Source organism: Fonticula alba (genome assembly GCF_000388065.1).
Source record: "Fonticula alba strain ATCC 38817 unplaced genomic scaffold supercont2.11, whole genome shotgun sequence".
NCBI lineage: Eukaryota > Rotosphaerida > Fonticulaceae > Fonticula > Fonticula alba.
The window spans coordinates 544,447-545,603 of record NW_009242981.1 but is presented as its reverse complement, the minus strand read 5'-3'; the positions used below and the strand labels follow the sequence as shown (position 1 = coordinate 545,603).

Here is a 1,157-nt window from a genome sequence, read left to right as displayed (position 1 = left end):
CGCCCTCCGTCCCCCTACCGATGACAGTCTCATGATGGTCGGCCTCGGTGGCAACAACGGCACCACCGTCACCGCCGGTATCATCGCCAACCGCGAGAACATCTCCTGGAAGACTCGCCTCGGCGTCCAGACCCCCAACTACTTCGGGTCCCTGACCCAGGCTTCCACCGTGCACCTGGGCCGCGACCTGCACTCCGGCAAGGACCACCACGTTCCCCTGGCGAAGATGGTCCCCATGGTGGACCCCAACACCTTCGTCATCGGCGGCTGGGACATCAGCGCCATGCCCATGATCGAGGCCATGGACCGTGCCCAGGTCCTCGAGCCGGACCTCATCAACCAGCTGAAGCCCCACCTCCAGGGCATGGTTCCCCTGCCCTCCATCTACGACCCGGACTTCATTGCCTCCAACCAGGCCGACCGCGCGGACAACGTCATCCCCGGCACTCGCGCCGAGCAGCTGGCCCAGATCCGCAGCGACATCACCACCTTCCGCGCCAACAACGCCTGCGAGCAGCTGATCATCGTCTGGACCGCCAACACCGAGCGCTTCGCCGAGATCATCCCCGGCCACAATGACACCGCCGACAACCTCCTGCGCGCCATCGAGGCCAACCACCCGGAGGTCTCCCCGTCCACCATCTTCGCCGTGGCTTCCATCCTCGAGGGCACCCCCTTCATCAATGGCTCGCCCCAGAACACCTTCGTGCCGGGTGTCGTCGAGCTGGCCGAGCGCTATGGCGTCCTCATCGGCGGCGATGACTTCAAGTCCGGCCAGACCAAGATCAAGTCCGTCCTGGTGGACTTCCTCGTCGGTGCCGGCATCAAGCCCCTCTCCATCACCAGCTACAACCACCTGGGCAACAATGACGGCATGAACCTCAGCGCCCCGAGCCAGTTCCGCTCGAAGGAGATCTCCAAGTCCAATGTCGTGGATGACATGGTTGGCAGCAACCCCATCCTCTACAAGGAGGGTGCGTGATGGTTCTTTTTTTTTCTCCCTCTCCCGCCCTCCCTCTCGCCTTCTGGCTCTCCCCGTACTCACTTTCACACACGCACACGCACACACGCACACGCACACACGCACACACGCACACACGCACACACGCAGGCGAGCACCCCGACCACGTCGTTGTCATCAAGTACGTCCCGGCCGT

General features: G+C 63.7%; 1 protein-coding gene across 1 annotated transcript in view; it reads left to right on the top strand.

Annotated features, from left to right (window-relative positions):
- Positions 1 to 982, top strand: part of H696_05521 (myo-inositol-1-phosphate synthase) — a gene marked incomplete at both ends in the record, with an annotated part of 1,511 nt that extends 529 nt beyond the window's left edge. Inside the window, one exon of the mRNA XM_009499348.1 lies at positions 28 to 982. Coding sequence (XP_009497623.1) covers positions 28 to 982 — 955 coding nt within the window. The remainder of the gene's footprint in view (positions 1 to 27) is intronic.
- Positions 983 to 1,157: the final 175 nt, after the last annotated feature.